Source organism: Echinops telfairi, unplaced genomic scaffold (assembly GCF_000313985.2).
Source record: "Echinops telfairi isolate 266 unplaced genomic scaffold, ASM31398v2 ScPeMD7_3;HRSCAF=10, whole genome shotgun sequence".
Classification (NCBI taxonomy): domain Eukaryota; kingdom Metazoa; phylum Chordata; class Mammalia; order Afrosoricida; family Tenrecidae; genus Echinops; species Echinops telfairi.
This window is the reverse complement of record NW_022103899.1, coordinates 56,392,445-56,408,775: the sequence shown is the minus strand read 5'-3', so window position 1 is coordinate 56,408,775 and position 16,331 is coordinate 56,392,445. Positions and strand designations below refer to the sequence as shown.

Below are 16,331 nucleotides of genomic sequence, written 5' to 3'. Positions count from 1 at the left end.
CATAGTCAGCAGTAACCACCAGCTTATTTCCATCTTGAGTTTCATACTCTTCTGGTTTCCTTGCTTGCAGCCGGTGGCCTTTATTAGAACTAGACAAGAACCAGGGCGCTGCTGAGATCTGGGAAGGTAATTCTGCTGAGATTAGGGTCCTTTCTACCAGGCTGAGATATAGCGCTTTGCACCTTTAGCATGGAGGGAGGAATGAAGAATGAGTTAAGTAGGAGCAAATTTTTTAAAATCTAGTTGGACTTTTAAATTTAATAATGTTGTGGCTTAGGTGAAAGTTCACAGATTGGTCTGTGGAATGTCCCGTGGGGATAGCAGTTGCAGTCTCCACAATGTGTCAGCATGGTCCCCTTCTCCACCTTGAGTTCCTGTTTCTACTCTCCCAGTTTCCTGGGGCCTTCCTGCCCTCGTAACTTTTCCCTTAGGCCAAGGCTGCCCTTTTGGTCTTACGTAGTTGAATGTTCTGAGGAGCATATTCTTCTTCCTGGATATGTGATTGTTCACTTTCTAGGGCTCTTTCCTATGGCTGAAAGTAGTCTCTGAGAATGACCGCAGTTTCCAGTCAGCATGTGTCTGAAGGCCATAGTCCCGTGGTTTCCTACAGTCCAGTGAATCTGGTCTCGTTATTTTTTGCTTGTGTGTTTTTATGAAATTTCTTTTTAAATCAGTTTATGGGTGCCCTTATAGCTTTAGTCATGGTCTGGTCATTTTTATGAATTTGAGTTCTACCTCCCTCCCCCTGGTACCTTCTTGCATTGTGATCCTGGTAGGAGCTGTTGGTGGTGGTATCCAGGCAGCACTCTTTCTGCTTCTGGTCTCAGGGTAGTGGAGGTTGTGGTCCACCTGGTCCAAGTCCTTTGGGCTAATTGTTTCCTTGAGTTTTGGGTTTTCTGTACTCTTGCTTGCTCCTGATGGAAAGAGACCAGTAGCTAAAACTTCGATGACCACCTGAAAGCGTTTATGACCCCAGTTGTTTCCACACTGGCACATAGAACATTGACTTTGTGATGGACTGTGTTAGGCCAGTTGCTGGCTGTGTTTTCAAACCGTCAACCTAGTTTGATCATACAGGATCATTGCTGTTGAGCTGGAAGCGTTGTAGATTGGCTTTGTGAGTGTTGAGTGGAGAGCTTAAATTGAAAACTTAAAAAGGGTTGAGTTGTATATCTATCAGTATACACACACATACACCCCACCCCCTATATATGGCCATTAAATTTAACCTAAACCTTTAATAGTGTTACTCTTTTGAAAAACTACCACTAAAGAATCCTATTTTGAGTGTTTCATAAAAATTACTTTAATTTTTTTTAAGGACTTCCAAGTTGAAAAAAATAACAGCGGAAAAACAAATGGTTGGTCTTTTTGTTAGAAACTTTGTTTTCCATGGTGAATTTTCAGTGACCATGTGAGGTGTTTTTGTATACTAGGTCAGAATAAGGATTAGCCAAATTATATTCTTTACATTTACATACATATAATGCAGTGTGTTGTTTTATGTGAGTGGTTGTGTTTTATAACATTGGTTATGAAACCAAGAAAATATCAACAAGTACAAAGAACATGCAAATTACCTAAATTCCATCACCAGAGATTTCCTTCCTTTTGGTGTCTGTGTGTCCTGTCAACTTGCTTTGTTCTTTCCCCCCCATTTTCTTATATTTCCCAACTCTTAGATATCTTGACAGAGCTTAAAGGCAAAGTGTTAGATAAGATTTATTACAAACAGCCCACACTTCTACTATTGAAGTTCATTACTGAAGCTCATTACTCCTCTACTTAACATGCAACGCACTTCTACAGGAACACTGTGCCCGTTGGACAGGTTATATTTCCTAACCACGCAGTCGCCTTGGGTGCTACTTTGCAATGTGTGTTACATGCGTGGGTGTTGTATTCCTGTTTGTGAAAATTAGGATATTTCAGTGTCTCGACATTATGCCCTTCGGATACCTATTTTGTTTTTCCCATTGGAGCAAAAGATGAGGATGTAATCCCATCTTGCTTTGTAATCCCACCTCAGCCTCCTCACTCACCAAGCACATACAAGGGGGAAGCTTAAAAATTTTGATGGGAAAATGGAGTAAGAAGATGATGGAATTTCCCAGGAGCTTCTGGAAGCCCTGTCGTATGCTTTCCACTTGCCCAATTCCTGATCCTGTGTTCTTGGATCACAGCCATGCCATATAGAGGCCACTTCCTTGCTCCTGAATTCACTATGTGTGGTTTGGTGATTGTTCTCTTTAGCTTGCTTAGGAACCCACCACGCACTCAATTCCACACTGTTGGTTGTCTGACTGCTCCTCCAGATGTCCACATGCATGAGGTTGTCACCCAGTCCCTCGTTTCATCTGGCAGAGGAAGGATGGTTCGAGAAGCCCTGGTTGCTCTTTATGCCCGTCCTCCTCTTCCTCCAGCCTCAGGATTTCCTTCCACCTACTTCTTAGCTTTCCGCTCTCTTGTTTCTAGCTTCCACCACCGTGTCTGTCGCCTTGGACTGCCTCGTTTTGATGGACCATAATCTTCCACTTGCTCTCCAAGAAAAGGGGCCTAGGAGAGTTTACTGTTAACTAGATTTTTTATTCTCAGGTTTGTACATCTGTCAGATTACCTTGATAGTGGACTTTTTCTTTCTTTCCAATTTCAAAATGTCTGTGGAGTATTGGTAACAATACAGTTCTAGCTTGGAAAAAATCCACAACATGTCTTATGCTTGGCAGTTGTTTAACAGATTGGTTGAATGTAGAGTTCTGATCAAGAAGTTCTTTCCCTTCAGGATTTTGAAGGCTTTACTCCATATCTTCTAGCAGCTCCTCCTAATACTGGGACCATTGTGATTCCAGATCTTTTCCCAGTGTGATCTGGTTTCCCGCCTGCAGATAGATCTTATCTTGACCTCCATTGTTTTCAGCTGGCACTGCTGGCTGCCGAGGTGTGTTTTCAGTCAAGTTAGGGCCACCAGCTTTCTGGGCTGGAAATGTTATCCCAACTCAGAACTTTTCAGAGCCAGTCATCCTGGAAGCCATTCAGACTCCTGCATGGCCCACGTGTCTAAGCAGAACTGTACTCCAGTTTTTATTTTTTATTTCGCTTTTTGCGAACATGTTGTGAGTTGGATGAAAGCTTAGCACAGTCATTTCCCAGTTAGCAGTATAATCATGTTTTGCTTTCTGACAATAGCTCAGCCCCCTGTGGGTAACAGCACTCTTCTCACCTTCTCCTTGGCTTCCTGTTTCCACGGCCCCCTCTCTGCCCTCCGAACTTTGTTTTGTTTTAGTGCAGACACTGCCCTTTTGATCCCCCATGGGTGATGGTTCTGAGGAGCATGTCCTCTGTAGTGGTGTCACTTTTAGGAGTCTATGGGCCCTGGGGTTGGAGGGGTGTCAGTTCAGACTTTGGTGTAAGAGTGTCTAAGGGGTACTTCCATTATATATCAGGGACATTCTTCACTCTGGGTGGAAAGAGACCAGTAGTTGCATTTTAGATGACCACATGCAAGTTTTTTTTAAAAAAAACCCAGTGGTTATGCACCCAAGTACATGTAAAGCCTTGTCTCTGGACTTGGAGGCTATGGTGATGTAGTTGGTTAAACACTGGCTGCTAACAGCGAGGTCAGCAGTTTGAGCCCACCAGCCATTCTCTGGAAGAAAGATGAAACTTTCTGCTCCCCTAAAAATTTATAGCCTGACAACTCTAGGAAACATTTTTTATTTAGGGTTGATACGACTTGGAACGGAATTGGTGACAGTTTGGGTTTGGGTTTTTGTGGACTCCAGCTTAGGACAGTTGACCTAGATGTCTCTTAAGACTATGGTCCTAATCCTCAAGACCAGTGACTTATTCCATCAAGGTGTTTGGTTATGGTAAGAAGTTTTCATAACTCCCTGTATTCTTCCAAAAGCTCAAGGAGAACTGGAATGAAAAGATACTGTAATTTTCCCACAAACCTTAAAACCCTCTTGTACACGTGGATATATTTTCAGCAGATATAGCTGCTGCACACACATGTATTCACATAACGTACATCCCATAGGCCATGCCCATCTATCTGTGTATCCATTCATAGACGATTCTGTGTTATTACTGTTATTGTAGGGTTGGCTGTATACTAGTGTTGGGCATTGTTGCCTTTACTGTTGTGTACCTACCAGTGCCTTCCTTTGTTGCTTCTGTGGACCCCCCTCCATAGGGTCTTCAGTGCCTGGTTTTTCAGAAGTAGTTCACCAGGCCTTTCTCTGGCGGCACCACTGCCGGTGGACTTAGACCGTCCTGAATAAATCAGGACAATTGGTCACCCTATTCCTTATATCAACAGCTTGTTATTTTGGGGGATTGTCCTCTTGTTCCTGTTTCCTCCCCCCTTTAAAAATTAACTTTTCCGTAGATTTCTTTAACTCATCATCCAACCTTTTCTATTGATTTTTTCTCCTATTTTAATGCTGTCTTCTTTATAATATTCCATAGATTATTTTATTTTATTTTCCTTTTTTAAAAAATTCTGTATTTGGCATTATGGGTACATTTCTAATTTTGAGGGCAGTCTTTTTCTACCATGTGAGTTTGTTTTGTTTTTTAATCGAGTAGCTTGATTTTGGTCTTAATATCTCAGGACCTGTCCTCAGATTCTGATAATTCTTGGTTGTCTCTTCATATTTGTGTATGTGGGGAAGGGGCCAGGTAACCCAGAATCGAGTCTGTAAGTTCACCATGTAGATGAAATTGCACTGCCATTTGCTGTCCAGTGATCTGGCTGAGCCATTCATTTGGGAAACCTTTCTCATTTTCCAGCCTTTTCCCTTTGGTGAACTGGCAAAGCTCCCCAGGGAAGACTTTCAAACTCCTGTGTGGTCCTTCTGAAGGCCTAACGGACCCCTTTCTGGGGCAGAGTAGAAGGAAGGGCTCTGGGAAGAAGAGGATGTGCTAGCCGTGGGTTTCTTTCTAGTCACCTCCCCCCTCCCAGTTTTAGAATGGTGCTGCCTGTTACACCATTTGTTTTCATTGAGAACTTAACATACCTTATATTATCACAGGAATAACAGGTTCCATTGTTGCGGGTCTAAGTTGGAAAGAAAGGATAGTTGCCTAGCTGTCAGATGGGGATGAAGATCTGGGGATCTGACCACTTTATGAACAACTGATTAACCAAGCCTCCCTTGTAACGTTGAAGTGGTTCCAGAAGTACCTGGTAACATGAATCCCTAAGCCTTTGGGGGGATTTTTTTACTGTGAATCGAATGGGTACTTAGGTCCGTTTTATACCTTGCCTTTTAAGGTGGGTGCTGGTTTCCTATCCATTTAATGCTGGTGTTGCTGCTTGTCCATTTTGAATGCTGTATTGTGGCAGAGTTTCCAATCCTGCCCAGCTTCTTTCTTCCATGGAGTGTTGGGGGTGATTGCTTTTTCTCTTCTATACTTGTTCAGAAGCAAAGCCCTTGTCTGTGGGTAGCCATTCTTTCTCAGAAGTCGGGTCCATCTCTCTTCATAAGTGGAGTTGTTGGCATGGGCTTTGAGGGCCTGTGTGTGCCAGGCTCTACTAGACTTTGGCAAAACCTAAATTTCACCTTTATAGCAATCGAGAGAATGCTTATTTTAGGTGCAAAAAGTTCTTTATTTGTTTCAGCACTTATTAATGGGCTGTTTTCCCCTTCAAAAATCTCTATAAATCATAACACCTTTAATGGCTGTATGTGAATGGCCTTTAATTTAGCTCATTTCCTATTAATTGGGATTTACATTATTCTATGTTTTTATTACATATGTGCTTACCTCGATTTCTTTGTTAGGTGTCTGTGGTTATCTTCTTTTTAAATAATGGGGAAGGGAGGAAGGGACGGGGAGAGGGAGATGATGGATAGACGGAGGAATGAACGGTACAGTTAGTGCACTCAGGTGCTAACCAAAAGGTTGGAAATCCCAATAGTCCCCAGGCAACTGAGAAGACAGACCTCTGACAAGGTAGTGAAGACCCTTGGGGGGAACAGTTGTATTCTCACCCATAAGAGGCTCTTCTGACATACATACCCTAACTGAAACTGGCTACATGCCTGTGGGCTTTACATAGTAAGATATTATATTTATTGCTCCTAAAAAAGGTCTGAATTTGCATTCCTACCAGTGATGTGAAATTGTCAGTGTGTTTACATCCTTATTAACTAGTGCTGTGGTCCCACAATGTCACACTGGCTAACCATTCCCTACCAGTGCACCAGGAGGAGCTCCTGAGCCATCCTAAATAGTGATCACATGGGACAGTTCAGGTCCTGTGTGATGGATATCCAGCCAGTTATACATGGTGAAGGAAATTGGACTCATATGACTTATAATGACCAATCAGCCTCAGGTATAGATCGAAACTAGGAACTCAGATAAACATGGTTGCAAGCAGTCCCAAACCTGATGCTTTTTTATGAATTAAAAAAGAAAAGACGCTATACCTTCATTTGTCCACCTGTAAGAAAGTTCCTATTTTAGCTGCTGCTGTCCCTGGAGGGGTGTCTGGGTGGAGAGGAAGGGGCAGGGTGGGACGGTAGAGGTATAGAACTATTGGAGAGGGCAGTCATCTCAGCGGTGGTCAGGGTCCCATGCCCTTTGTCAAGGTGTTAAGGAAATGGCAGCTTCATCAGTTAGTTCCATGTGGAGAAGGGGCATAAGGAACAGCTTCTCAGAAAGTTTGAAAATTAAAAAAAAATCACAGGACATGAAACATTTGGCACTTACTTGATCATGGTTTCACTGAGTTGGAACCAACTCCGCAGCACCTAACACAAAATGAGTATGTATGTTGGAGAGGAAATGTATTCAGGAAGGTCAGCCCCAAACACCCTTTCGAAGCATCCTTGCATGATTTTCAGGTGACTTTAATAGATCTCTTCAAATCCATGTTTGCTTTTCGCTGCTTAAGGTATCGGCAGGGTTTTTAAGAAATTGGAAAATCTACATTTGAGAATACTAAGACACGATGGCACAAAACACAAGACTCAATGGCACAAAACAACCACAACAATATCAAGTTTGAAACTAAAATTTAAAGCTGAACAGTGAATATGGTCAAGTTGTCTGTTACTAATTTTTAAGTATTTACATAGGAGAACAATTGTACTTTTTCAGCACTAACTATAGTTTGGTAAGAAAAGTTAGGTAAATCATGGTACCGGTTAGAAAAGAAAAATCTAAAAAAAAAAAGAAAATAAAATAAAAAAAGAAAAGAAAAATCTAACACACCAGAAGGCGGCACCCAAGAACATCCTTAACTGTATAATACATAAACTAGGGTCCAAAAATTAAGTACCTACCATTTATACTTGTGTATAAGCCGAGTGTTTCGGCACATTTTTAATGCAGTTTTTGTGGTAAAATTAGGTGCCTCAGCTGATACTCCGGTCGGTTTATACTCGAGTATACACGGTATGTGCGTTATCAGCCTTCACTCATTATTTAAAAGTATAGTTGTAGAAAACCCAGACTTAGACAATAATATAATAAGAAGAGTAATTATTTCACGCCTCATTAAAAAAGGACTAATCATTTAGAGCATGAAGCTCTGAACTTAGAGCAAATCAGTTACTGGTTAGGAATACTTGTTTAAAATGATAAGTATTTTATTATTATTTGTAATACATTACAAATAATACATTAATCAGGATTTTAAGTGAGTAGCATTCAATGCCAGTTTCATTTGTACTCACAGGACTAAATCTGGGATTATATATGTAGCAACCGCTTCATATATTCTCAAACCCTTAGGTTGCCAAAAGCATTGGCAGGAGCACTAAGTCTAAATACATACCTAACTTCATTACATAAAGCCTTTGAACAAGAATATGTTATCTGACCAACAATATTCTGGTTCTTTCTCAAAATTGGCATCATAGGAATAAATGGTAAATGCTATTTCAGTGCATTAAAAAACCTGGGGCAGGAGTGAGAAAGAGAACACGTATTTTAATAGGTTTTCAGTAGATTATAGCTTTACATTTCCCACGTCTCCTCTTCTATTGATGAGTAGAATTACAAAGAAAGACATTTTTATTCTATACCACCACTGTATTTTTGTAGGAAGGGTTTGAAAGGTTTATAAATGAAACACTAAAGCACAGTTTATGCCCGAACCATATTGGAGGTTCCTGTGTGCTTAAAAACAAACAAACAAGGGAGATGTTGTCAACCATCCAAACAGATGAGTTTGAAAAATATTTCTAAGAATGGAATCGCAGATTTGACAAATGTATTAAGTGTAGTGGAGAGTACTTTGAAGGTGATAAAGTTGTTTTGTAAAATCAATCGTCCCAGGAGAATCTCATATACAGGGAATCATACAATATGTAACCTTTTTAGTGGTGAAAGCTGCTTTCATCTAGCACCACGTTTCAAGAAAGAAGTCATGCTGTTGCATGTTTTGGTAGTCCATTCCTTCTCTTTGTTGAGTGGTAATCCTTTGCATGTACCTAAAACAACCTCGTGATGTTAAATATTGAGAAGTAGAGCAAGAAGACCCAAAACAGAGTGGAAAGAGAACTATTTATAACTAATTTCACAAACTGAGATCAATCACAACACACAATCGCCCATTTAACCTAGCATGGGAGACTGGGAGAGCAAACTGCCCCCCCGCCCCCCACCACTTGTCATCTCAAGGATAACACTCCATATTCAAGCTCTCTAATGGAAAGGGGGTACAGGCTGCATGTAACCTTAACCCCAATGGCAGACAGCTTGTTTACAGTGAACGTTGGTAACTGTCAATATTTATTGTCAACATTTCTCATTAAATATTGGAAGAACTACAGAAATTCCGAAGATCTTGCCAAAAAAGAAGGGTTCATCTGAAGAAACTCAGTAGAACCCTTCTAAGACAGCAGGAATAGTTGAACTCTCTTCAGACCTTTAAGCAAGTTAATTGTGCTACACCTTACCATCTCCATCATTTTAGTCTGGATATTTGTGGGGTTACCACCACCACCACCAAATCACTTTCAGATTCATTCTGTAACCTGGAGCTACTAAGCTAATGACTTGTTATTTTTCAGACACACAAACATTAACTACCTTGCTTTACAAGTATATAACCCAGTCAACTACACAATTGTACTGCTTCTATGTCATCAAATCACTGCCCTTTCATGTCCCTCTGCATTCATGGACACGAAAAGAAGTTGCACAGAGCGAGGTCAGGTGACTGAGGTGCATGGGGCGAGAGAGGCAAGCTGGTTTTTGCCAAAAGCTGATACAGAGATTGCTGCGTGAGTAAGTGCATTGTTGTGGTGGCAAAACCAGTTCCCCATCTGCCACAAGTCAGGCCTTTTTTGGGGTCACACACTGTTAGGCAATCTTTTCGGAACGTCTAAATAGGAAGCTTGATTAACAACCTGACCTGGTGGAATGAACCCCAAATGCACTGTCCCCCTCACATGAAAAGAAACAAAAAATGAATGCGCGTTATCTTGATCTTTGATTTCACTTCTCCAGCTTTTGGGGGGCACAAGGTGATGATGACTTCTTCCACTGGCTTGATTGATGTTTGCTTTCAGCATTGTAGAATCGGACCATGTCTAGTCACCAGTAGTGACCCTGGGATAAATGCCTGGGTCGCTACAGAGCTGGCGTGTTTCCACTTGATGCTCTTTTTCCTGGTCAGTCAGAACCTGAGGCACAAGTTGTGCAGTGACCCTTCTCGTTCCCATGTCTTCCCTTACAAGCTCCAAGGTAGTCCAGATAACTTGCCCAACTCTTCATTGGTTCATGGTCAGTCTTCCAGCACAAGTACAAGTACACAAGTTTTGTCAACTTCTTCAACCATTCGCGAAGTTGACAGACATCTAGGTTTGTCATCAAATATTTCACTGTTTCTGAAATGAGAAAACCACTTGTACACTTGATTTTTTCGCATAGCCTTGTCCTCGTAAGCCACGTTCAACATCACAGCAGTTTTCTGCGGCATTTTTCCTGAGCAGGAAACAAAATTTCACAGCTACATGTTGTTCTCTTAAATCGGCCATCACAAAAAAGTGAAGTTCAAGCAAAATAATTTTTATGAAAAAAATTCACTGTGACCAGAGAGAACCTTCTCAGACAACACCTTTGGGTGCACTAACTCAAAGCATAATGCTCAGTGCTCACCTAGGGTGAAAAATGCCCAGGGGAGCTTTTTTCCATTTGGGGGAGGTGGTACCCCCTTGCATATACCAGCATCTTAATACTAAAGCACCAGCTCATAGCACATTATGTTGCAAATTTTATATCTAACGCCACAGGAAATAACCTCCTGTTACTTTGTCTTGGTTATGTATGAAGAGGCTTAATTATCATATGAGGATAAGGAGGCTTCAGAAAGCACTCAGACAAGTGGGATTTCCCCACAAATCTTTTGAAGCCCCCTTCCACAGTAAAGGGAAACCCGAGGAAGACAGCAGCCTGTCAGAAGGTCAACAGATCTTACTCTCAGAGGTTGATGGAGCTGGATAAAGACTGCGCCTTGTCCGTGTTGGGGCACTGCTGAGGCCTAGGCACTGCCGAAGGCAGTCCTGCCCAGGTCCGACTCGGGAGCCACTGTGTTGGTGACGTAATCCAGAAGTCTTTACAGTGCTTTATTCGGGTTTTAAAAAGCATTTTGATTTTTAGAATATTTTAATATGAAAGGCCTTCAAAAAGCTCATGGGAAAATGAGAAGCTTTCTCACAACGTAGAATCCTAGTGATTTTGTTTTGTTTTGTTCTGTCTCCAAACTACATTTTTTAAGTTCTCATTAGTCTTACAGTCCCAATATTATGACAAGTATTGGCTTAATGTTTTCTGGGGTGTTTTTAGAAATAAAAATGAGTAATACTAGTCACTGAGACATAGTAGGCTAATGCCATCCACTCTTCCTCTTGGCCTGTCACCTCTTGGGTCATCAGTGTGTATGGAGGCCAAGGTAGAAAAGCTTAGCGCTGGCAGAGTAATTCTGGTTATTTGCTAGGGAGAAAAATCAACCTCACAGTAAATTTAAAGTAAAGAACTCAAGCTAGTTTTCTTGTCCCGCTTGAAGTTGCTGCCTATGCCCCAGTTTTTAAGTCATGGTTTTCCTGAAAACATAGTTTGGCAAAGAAGACCTGGTAGGTAAGATTTAGATATCTAAATGAGAATGTTTTCCTGAACATAAATTTTGTCTACAACGCTTTTATTTTGTGTCTTAAAGATTCCGGTGTAACTTGTCTTTTGCTTTAGCAATTTGTATGATAGGTGGAATATGGGCCATTCCAATCTGAAGGAACTGAAGCTTTTAAGTTTTAAAAAGCCATGATGCCAAGAATGTTACCTTAAAAAAATAAAAACACCTCTTTTCCAGACTCCTACTGGAGCCTTTAACAAGCAGCAGAGAATAAAGAATTTCCCTTTCTTTGTACTTTAAACAATGCAATGGCCAAAACTTAACCTTCTTGGGGAAAGCAGGAAGTGACCTGGGGGATTGTCCCTGTGCCATTGGTCTGAGTAAGTCAACATTTATGACACTGTCGGTCTCCTGAAAACATGACTGTTAGCTTTGAAGAACTTAGCCTCCTGGAGGTCTTGAAGTTTACAGGCGGCCTCCATTGTAACCCCCTGGGTGACAACATTGCTTTGCTGTATGTATCTTTTTAGAATCTAATAACCCTATAAAGATATTTGTTCGCTTCCAGAACAATATGGAAAGTGTACTTGATTGCCTCCTTATTTGTACACTCTTTTTCATTCCTATTCAGTTCAAGTGTATGTTCCTCGCTCAGGCAAGGAATAAAAAATGTAGGACTAAATGGAATGTAGTCACACAACCCACAGTAACTAACCCTCTTGACATCAGTAATGGGGGGTGGGGGTGAGTAATGGAGGAGCTGAGATGGAGTTCCTGCCACTGTCATCATGTCATTTCTAACTCATGGCGACATGGGTGAAATTTTTAGGTGGTTGGTTTGGGAGAGTAAGGGGTGAGATATATAGCATGAATCAAGGCTGATTTTGAGTTAAAGGTTAAAGATTGATCCTTAACAAAAGTACTCAGGACCATTCTCACATTCCCAGTGGCCCTGGAGGTTTGTCTTGGTTATGTATAAATATTAAATATTGGGTTGCTCGCCACTAAGTCAGCAGTTCAAACCCACCAGCCACCACTGCTCCATGGGAGAAAGCCGAGACTTCCTGCTCTCATAACATTTATAGGCTTGAAAGTCCTATCTAGGGTCACTCTGCGTGTGAGTCAACTCAATAGCAGTGAATTTCCTTTTTTTTTCTAGTGTGAGTGGTGGTGGGTTCATTTTCTTTCTAGTATGAGTTAACGCTAGGTCAAGTCCAACTATAGCAAGCAACCAAGGGATGGTCTGTGTCCCGCGGAACAGAACAGTTGTCTGATGTTTAATTCGTTAAAACGTCTCTGTTTAAAACATGGCTTTGCCTCCTCTGCATGCAGGTTTAAGAAAATCTACCAAGAAGCGCAGCGAGTCCCCACCTGCTGAGCTCCCCAGTTTGCGGCGGAGCACACGCCAAAAGACCACGGGCTCCTGTGCTAGCACCAGGTAATCGCCGAATGATCTTGATTTTGCTGCTGCTGCTGCTGCTGCTGCTGCTGCTGCTGCTGCTGCTGCTGCTGCTGCTGCTGCTGCTGCTGCTGCTGCTGCTGCTGCTGCTGCATCAAAATCCTTAGCCCTACAGACTAAAATATTCAGTAATTTACTTGGCTAATAAGTAATTTATTATAACATGGCAAGTATTTTGTGATCTGTCTCCAATATCTTTACATTTTTAGTAAGTTTTAATCACGCTGCATATGTGTGTACATACACACAACACACATACATGCATGTGCACACATAGCCTCAAAAAGTCTGGGGGAATTTTTAAAAAGGGAATTTTCCCCCACAAATTTTTGAAGCCTGTGTGCGTGTTATGCTATACAAAACTGTGTGTGTTAGTTATGCTCTACAAAACTCTATCCTTTACCCTCTTTTGTGGCTATATTGTTGCTCCCAGAGCTGTTGCCAAAAGTTGGGACATTGAAGTTTTCAGTCTGCCAAATAAACCTCTAATGAGCATCTTTATGTGGGTGGAGGTTATTTTTTAAAGCCAGCTTAACACCCCCTACCCCCCCTTTATGGGTTGAGTGGATTAAGAAAAGTCCTTGGATTAGTGGCCATAATGTTGCCTGGGTAGTTTCTAGACTTCTCAGTACCAGTTACAGCTTTAACGGGTGAGGGGGAAATAATGCTGAATTCTCATTTCCCAGCACACAGAAAGCCTCCCTCTTTCCCCTTCTCTGAGGGAAGCCCCAGACCTGGTATGGCTCTTGCACATCTCTGCCTCCTGCATCTCCTGCCCTTATTCAACATTTATTTTCAGAAAGTCTTTGATTAGATAATGGTGTAGGATTTCACAGTCTTTGTATCAGCTGTTTAAGAGAGCTGAGTGTCAAGTTGACGATATTTTTCTTCTCCTCCCAACCCTCTTGATGTCTGACTGTTTGGGTAGATGCTGCATGGTCCTCAGCCAGACAACGGCCTTTCTTCTTTCATTGCTGCTTGGTTCCCTGACACTAGATTCTAGTTACTGACACTAGATTCAAGTTAACAATGGACCCAACTTATAGCTGTCCACATCAGGGCTGTTTTGTATGTTTTATTGTTTGTAATAAAAGACCAAACTTAAAAACATTGATCCTAAAAAAAGACAATGATAATGAAAATGAAATTAACCAAAATATGAGATGTATTCGACTTAGGCCAGAAACCAATGTTTGATAGAGTTGTGGGATCAGAACTCTGTTGGTAGTCGGGGACTGCCTGTTCTCTCCTGTCCAGCAGCAGGGGTGGGAAAAGGCTTTCCTCCTGCCTTGCCTGCTCATCTTAGTAAGGCGAGGGGATTGGGGGCGCTTCTTTGACTCTGCTGCCTTTGTGCTGCAGGTTTGTCTTCTGGCACAAGGAGCCAGCCTGATGGGTGCTTCTAGCTAAGTCAGTCCCTTGCTACATGAATCCCTACTTTCACATGTATTTTCTAGTTCAAAGTAGTAATTTGGAATTAGCACACTTAATGGCCCTTCGAGTTTCCTTAGCAACACTTTTCAGAAGACCTCCCAGAGAAGCCGTTCTTCAGCGCTGGGGTGCTTTCTTGCTCAGAATTGAGATCTGAGCTAGAAACTAATCCACTGTGGTTCAAAATCCGCTTTCATGTTCATATGAAGTCAGGGATTCTGGAATCTAATGGTCCAACCCTGCTGCTGCTGCTGCTGCCTTTCCTTTGTCCTCGGAGCCCTTTCTGAGAGCCTGAAGATGCTCTCCTTGGGCTTCTGTGCCCACCTGCTGGAACTCGCCAAGAGCCTCAACCACTCACGGGCGTGCCTGTATCTGTCCACTGTCACTCTTGAGGGCAGCAACCATATTGGTCCCTAGGCATGGATTTTTTAGGGGGACTCTCACTAGCTTATATAGCTTTATAAATTGGATTTAGAGTGTTTCCAGTGATGGAAAGATTGGCTATCAAAGCCCTGTTGGGGAAGATTTTTCTCTAATTAATAGCAGGGTCCAGTCCTCTCAGGTAGATCTGAGGCTTCACTTACATAGATAGCAACTGGCCTGCTTTTCTTTGTTCTGAAGCCTTTACTTGGCAGCATTACATTAGATTGTCACTAGACTAGTCGAAAGCACTTTTTTATCATTAAAGAAAAGCATCTCTTGAAATTGGTGTGGTTCCGTGTTTTCCGCATTTCTTAAGTGACTCTGGAAGGCTGCTCTTTAAAATCTCTCATGTTGCAAATAACTGAAGGAATTTAGTAAAAACCAAAAAGAATATATCACGATCACTAAAATACTACTTGCTTTATGAGGAATTCTTTTGTCCCCTCTCCCAGTCTGCCTTTATCCTAAGCAGTTGACAGTGGTCTTTGTTTACAAACATTAACTCTTCTTTACTTCAAGGACTGGCGTTGTTTGGTGGGAATCTGTTTGTGCCTTCCTTTCTCATCCCCTCTCCTCCCTGTAAGATTAAGTTAGTCTTCAGCCAAGCCACTGTTTACCCTGGACCTGGTCATCCCTTACTCCAAAGAAATTTCCTTGCACGAGCGTAGGGTGTTTTCTCTTGAGTTGGAAGTGTTTAAGATTGTGGTCTGTGAGAATGACCACAACTCTGGTTTCACTGGGAATGTGCTATCATAACTTGGAGGCATTTGAAATCTACCACCTGCCAGCTGTGACATAGTGATTGTCTACAGCAGTCTTTTCTGTAAGAAAAAAACAATGTGATGAAGACACTGGCTTTGTGCCCCATGAATCTGAGCTTTGTGCTGCCTATATGATGCCCCAGGTTCAATGGGTCCACTGCCTCTGATGGTGCATTTCTCTCTTAGTCGGCGAGGCTCTGGCCTGGGCAAAAGAGGAGCAGCTGAAGCTCGTCGACAGGAGAAAATGGCCGACCCAGAGAGCAACCCGGAGACCGTCAACTCTTCAGCTGCACGGACAGACGAAGCTCCCCAAGGGGCTACAGGTAGATGGATGCTGGCTCCAGGCTATCCTGTGGGGTGGGGTGGCTCGTGGCAGCTCCCTTTGAAGATGGACAGACTTGTATATGTACCAGGTGTAGTGAACAGAGTGGGCCGAGGGGAGAGGTGTGTTCAAGGCTCCCAGCAAATACACTTGGTGCTTCTTTTACTTTTTAGTAATTCCAACTCCCCACTTTTACTTTATAGGTTGGTCTTTTGGTTCATTGAATGTGATACATATGGACCACTACCATTGATAATTTTTTTTTTTAACCAAATCCCACTTACACTAATTAGAGTCAGAGGAGCCCAGGTGGAGTAGTGGTTACATGTTGGGCTGTGGTCCGCATGGTTGGCAGTTGGAAACCACCAGCAGCTCTGAGGGAGAAATGGTTATTTTGTCTTCCCTGAAAAATAATGTGTTTCATTGGATTCTGAACAGCTTAAAAGAAGGATGCTTATGTTTGTACTTGTCTTGCTATCTTAGCACAACAGCAGTTGGGCCTGTCTCTCACCCACCAGCACTCAGCATTGCCAGTTAGCCACACACAGCCGTTCACGGGGGCTGACAGGTTGTAAAACGTAGTAGTCGTGGCCACCTCATTCAAAAAAGCTTCAGCAACTCATCATTGTGAACAGATAGCTATGCGTCCTAATGAGGTCCAGATGCAGGCTTACATGTCTTTCTTTTTGAACCAGCTCCTTCCTGTTTTGTTTCTTAGTATTAGAAAATGTGTTCATTTCTTGCGTTCCTCTGCATCCTAAATTGATGGAGAGCTTCTTATGTGTCCACTATTGCCCTGTGCATGTATTCTTAGTAGCATTTCTACTTAACCACCCTGCTTCTCCA

The 16,331-nt window shown here is 42.2% G+C and overlaps 1 protein-coding gene across 17 annotated transcripts in view; it reads left to right on the top strand.

Annotated features, from left to right (window-relative positions):
* TRIP12 (thyroid hormone receptor interactor 12) overlaps positions 1 to 16,331 on the top strand; it is a 114,925-nt gene that overhangs the window by 44,984 nt on the left and 53,610 nt on the right. For all 17 annotated transcript variants that reach the window (XM_045293928.1, XM_030887143.2, XM_045293920.1 and 14 more), the window contains 2 exons: positions 12,425 to 12,530; positions 15,350 to 15,486. In XM_045293928.1, the coding sequence (XP_045149863.1) occupies positions 12,425 to 12,530; positions 15,350 to 15,486 (243 nt within the window). The remainder of the gene's footprint in view (positions 1 to 12,424; positions 12,531 to 15,349; positions 15,487 to 16,331) is intronic.